Source organism: Gossypium hirsutum, chromosome A03, assembly GCF_007990345.1.
Source record: "Gossypium hirsutum isolate 1008001.06 chromosome A03, Gossypium_hirsutum_v2.1, whole genome shotgun sequence".
Classification (NCBI taxonomy): Eukaryota; Viridiplantae; Streptophyta; class Magnoliopsida; order Malvales; family Malvaceae; genus Gossypium; species Gossypium hirsutum.
The window spans coordinates 7,734,304-7,738,785 of record NC_053426.1 but is presented as its reverse complement, the minus strand read 5'-3'; the positions used below and the strand labels follow the sequence as shown (position 1 = coordinate 7,738,785).

Sequence of the window (4,482 nt, the reverse complement as noted above, 5' to 3'; positions counted from 1 at the left end):
AAAAAGGAGAAATAAAATAATACTAAAATTAATAAAACTTAAAACCCAACAGATTAACTGAAACAGGATAGAGCCGGCGCCTAGCCTAGGTTGTCTGTCGACAACAATGTCTCACCTGCTGAAGCTCTATCTCTTTGCTTACAACTCTCTCCAGGCTTTTGGCTGGTAATTTTAAAATGTCCTTTCTTTTTTTCTTTATCTCCATTCATTACTTTCCTCAACTTAATTCAAAGCTGATTATTGGCAGGACAATTTCTTTGGTCAGAATTTTGTCCTGTTTCATAGCCACCAAATCTGTCATTGGCGCCTATGCTTCTGCTGGAGACTTAATCTGTCAGTTCTTTCTTCATTTAAATTAAAAACCCCACTTTTTTTTCCTTTGTAAAATGATGGAAAATGAACTTCAATTTTCAATCATATGCAGGGTTTATCATATCTTTTTTGCGATTCTGCTCTCTTTTTTTCTTACTGATTTGAATATGGTTTTTTTGTAGTTTGGGTTTGAATTTTTCCATCTTGTTTCTTTGTTTGAAGGTTTGTTACAAACTTGTGCGTTCTTGGAAGTTGTACATGGAGCAATAGGTAAATTTATTTAGGGTTTCAGTTTAGTACACTCAGCATTGACTAGCAGCGCCAATCACCTCACTGACTCAGTTATAAACTTGTGTGGGTTTCAAATTTAAGGGCATAAAGTCTAGGGTTTGATTCTTCTGTTTGTAAACCTTCTCCCCTTTTCCCATTATAATGTAATTGTTTACTTGGATAATAAAAAAAAAAGCATTCACTAGCAGCATAAATTTGTTTTTTTTTTTGGGGGGGGGATGGTGGCATGAACTTTGCATTGTTTTCGGTTTCTGAGTTCTGATTATGGCATTATGGAATAATTACAGGGATTGTTCCAAGTGGAGTGTTGTTTCCTCTGATGCAATGGGGTGGAAGAACACATTTCTTATTAGCAATCGTCCGCCGGATTCACGAGGTTCTCGTTTTTCCGATACATTGTTTTCAATTGTTTGTTGATACACTGGCCTCCTAGCATCTACGCACCGAACAATGCAATATAAATTTAAAGAGTAACTTAGCATCCTCTTAGTGATGGTTTTGTTGAGGCGATGAAACAATGGCCAATAACCCTATATGTAAATTGCACTGATAAATGCCTGCTTCTCAATTTAGTTCTTATCTGATTATAAACAGGTACAGGAATTATCTGCAGTTTTCATAACATTTTTTGCTTGGAGCCTAACCGAGGTGAGTATATGTTCTAACCTATTTACTTCAATTCAGTATCTATATACATCCTGTAATTAGATGGGATTTTCAAATGAACTTTTATATACTGCTTGTTACCTAATTATGGTAGAATATCTGAAAGGATTACTGTCTTGCATTGTTGTTCTTAATGGTTAAATTGCAGAAATGAAGACGGTAATCCAGTATTACATATAACATTAACACCCTATCTGCAGGTAATACGGTATTCGCATTATGCATTGAACATATCTGGCGGTTGTCCGTCTTGGCTCACCTACCTGAGGTCTGGTATTTTCCTTCCAACTAGAATTGATTACGGACTAACATTTATATTAAACTTTAAATTGTTGACTTCCTTTTCAGGTACACTTTATTCATTGTGCTGTATCCTATGGGCCTTGCTCCGGGTGAAAGTGAGTAATATATGCATTCATCTATGTTCGGGATTTGTAGCTAACCTCTTACTTTGTAATTGCTTTTCCATCTTGTTTCTTTTATCCATTGTTCACTTCAATGCAGTGTGGCTCATGTACCAAGCACTTCCATATATAAAGGAGAAGAACCTCTACGGGGATTTCTTCGCTAGTGTTCCCTTTAGCTATTATAATTTTGTCACGGTATATACGGTCTTTCACTTCTGCAAACATGAAATCCTTGATTTTTTTTCCTAAAGCTACATATTCGTAATAGATAATGCTTATGCCAATCACTGTTTCTAACCTAAGAATGCAGCTTGATCGCCAACATCAGTTCCTTTTTGAAAAATATTATTGTGAGAGTGGAACGGATACTGTAAATTTACACCATATTTGAAGCATATGCTCCAAACCACATTGGGTTTTGGTCATCACTGCTTTCAAACCAAGCCATAGTTACTAAATATTCTTGCTTTTACTTCTGCACACACTTCGAACTATTTAGTTCAAGTATTACTTCTCTGTTTTCTCCATGGATTCCTGTCCGGGTTTAGTCTCATTTTGTCTACATTTGTTTCATATAAATTGTATGTTGTGACAGTTTTCCATACAATTTCATCTCATTACATGCTTATTTTTCAAAGTTTTTCTATGATGTTTTTAGTGATCACTCGATATGTTTTGGTTCAGGTTGTTCTTCTCATCTATCCATTCCTTTGGTTGAACCTTTACCTCCATTTATTTAAGCAGCGACGGTCAAAACTTGGTAAGCAACACCACAAGAAGAAGAAAATTTGAAGGTCGGAGGTTCCGATTTCAAACCAGTCATTGTGGAATACAAATTACAACTACTTTGATATTCCATGATATTATGTCGATGGACTTGAGTAATTTCCAGTGTATTTCTTATGTAACCAGCAACATGTACTTCTTGGGATGATATGTGCCCTTATTTTAAGATTAAATGTTCAAACACATGATCATATCACAGCGTTCTGTTGTTTGAACTCAAAATGAATATATTTTTGAAGGATTTTTGGAAGATCTTACCACCACATTCATGTCTAGATATGCGTTAAGCACAGTAAAAATCGGTACTCGAAAATATGAAATGATTGATAAACAAGTTTCAATGGAATCAACAATTAACAGAAGAGAGATACAAACAACAGGGAACAATAAGCACCCACAATCATGAAACCAAAGTGATCCCACCCCGCATACAACCCTTGTTAATGGATCACATGAAACTCATTGAAAAGACCAGAAATCTTAAAATTCTGAAGTGGGAAGCTGCTCATGTGTGTCGGGGGCGATGAAGAAGACTTCATAGACGATGGCTGCAATGGCAGAGCCGACAAAGGGACCGAGCCAGTAGACCCAGTGGTTGTCCCATGTCCAGCTGACAACGGCTGGTCCAAAGGAGACTGCAGGGTTCATGGAAGCTCCATCAAAGGCACCACCAGCCAAGATGTTGGCACCCACAATGAAACCGATTGCAATGGGTGCAATGATCCCAATATTACCCTTCTTTGGGTCAACAGCGGTGGCGTAAACCGTGTAAACCAAACCGAAGGTCATCACGATCTCGAAAACCACTGCGTTCCATGCTCCCACACCAGATGACAAGGCAAATGCAGATGTTGTCTGAATCATAAACAAAAACAAATTCAAAAACATATTCAGTTTAAGCTTTGATTGAACTTAGTTTAGATTTTGTCAATCTTACCAATCCACCAGTTGAAAACTTGAGGAGCAAGCAAGCGACAACGGATCCGAGCAACTGAGCAATCCAATACAAAATACTTCGGACCAAGGTAATGTGGCCACCGACAAAGGCACCGAAAGTGACGGCAGGGTTTACGTGCCCACCCGAGATGTTAGCACCGACAGAAACGGCCACAAAAAGAGCGAAAGCATGGGCCACCGATGCAGCTACAAGGCCAGCCGGTGTTGTAGAGCCATTGTCAGTGAGCTTGTCTGCAAAAGAAACATACAGGGTTTAATCAGTTCATAGAAAAAAAAACAATGGAACTGCTACAACATTAACTAATACGAAGCTTTAGAACATGAGAAAGAAGGATATCTATATACGTACTAAAAGCCATGCCCGAGCCTTCACCAGCAAAAACAAAAATGAGCATTGAAATAAACTCAGCTAAAGCTGCTTTGAGGGCATCAGCTTGGCCAGCCTCAGCTGCAGATCCTACTGCAATGCGAGAAATCGGCATTTTTTTATTGTTTTGCTAATGAAAATAAAAATGGGTATTTTGATATTCTTTTTGATCTCTGGTTTCCCTCTGCTTCGTTACTGGTACTTATATATAGGGATCCAATCTCCAACACAACGACTACGAGCCGGATTGCCTGTTTCGAACCGGTAAATAAGTAAAAGGTCAATTTATGGTTTTGGCCCCTCTGTTATACTCAAATTTAATATTTAAGCCATATTCTTTAATTCGATCTTGCTATTTTTATAATATATTGTTTAAGCCAAATTGTTATCACCCTTAACAATTTCAGATAAAATATTGCCATGAATATTTTCTTATGAATATCAATTTCAACATAAAATTTTCATTTCAAGATGTTGAGTTAGAATTTTTTTTTTATTTGATTGTTAATATTTTTCATTTCATTTCATGTTAATAATTTATTGAACCACAGATGAAGTGGCAAACGACTTGTGAGTCTTCAATTGGCACTAGTCTCGGATTTGATACTAGGACAACCTTCCATCCCTTATCAAAAGGAAATTAAAGAGCTTAAATTATCTCAAATTAAAGTATAGACTAAATTCCAAATATAAGTA

General features: G+C 36.9%; 2 protein-coding genes across 2 annotated transcripts; one reads left to right on the top strand and one right to left on the bottom strand.

Annotated features, from left to right (window-relative positions):
• LOC107963934 (very-long-chain (3R)-3-hydroxyacyl-CoA dehydratase 2) lies at positions 1 to 2,712 on the top strand. Its single transcript, XM_016900486.2, has 9 exons — positions 1 to 165; positions 248 to 333; positions 535 to 582; positions 891 to 979; positions 1,198 to 1,251; positions 1,470 to 1,537; positions 1,618 to 1,667; positions 1,774 to 1,871; positions 2,361 to 2,712. Exons 1-9 carry the CDS (start codon positions 107 to 109, stop codon positions 2,466 to 2,468), a joined length of 660 nt encoding a protein of 219 aa, XP_016755975.1. The 5' UTR covers positions 1 to 106; the 3' UTR covers positions 2,469 to 2,712.
• A 53-nt stretch (positions 2,713 to 2,765) lies between these two features.
• LOC107963933 (probable aquaporin TIP1-2) lies at positions 2,766 to 3,980 on the bottom strand. Its single transcript, XM_016900485.2, has 3 exons — positions 3,769 to 3,980; positions 3,400 to 3,650; positions 2,766 to 3,317 (listed from the first exon to the last, which is right to left on the bottom strand). Exons 1-3 carry the CDS (start codon positions 3,899 to 3,901, stop codon positions 2,943 to 2,945), a joined length of 759 nt encoding a protein of 252 aa, XP_016755974.2. The 5' UTR covers positions 3,902 to 3,980; the 3' UTR covers positions 2,766 to 2,942.
• Positions 3,981 to 4,482: the final 502 nt, after the last annotated feature.

What these genes read in the sequence shown, in the direction of transcription:
- LOC107963934 (XM_016900486.2), top strand. Translation starts at nt 107, where the DNA reads ATGTCTCACCTGCTGAAGCTCTATCTCTTTGCTTACAACTCTCTCCAG. An exon ending in AGTTGTACATGGAGCAATAG is followed by an intron (nt 583 to 890) that starts GTAAATTTATTT and finishes GAATAATTACAG; the next exon opens with GGATTGTTCCAAGTGGAGTG. An exon ending in GCTATTATAATTTTGTCACG is followed by an intron (nt 1,872 to 2,360) that starts GTATATACGGTC and finishes GTTTTGGTTCAG; the next exon opens with GTTGTTCTTCTCATCTATCC.
- LOC107963933 (XM_016900485.2), bottom strand. Translation starts at nt 3,901, where the DNA reads ATGCCGATTTCTCGCATTGCAGTAGGATCTGCAGCTGAGGCTGGCCAA. An exon ending in AGGCTCGGGCATGGCTTTTA is followed by an intron (nt 3,651 to 3,768) that starts GTACGTATATAG and finishes TTTCTTTTGCAG; the next exon opens with ACAAGCTCACTGACAATGGC. An exon ending in AGTTTTCAACTGGTGGATTG is followed by an intron (nt 3,318 to 3,399) that starts GTAAGATTGACA and finishes TTTATGATTCAG; the next exon opens with ACAACATCTGCATTTGCCTT.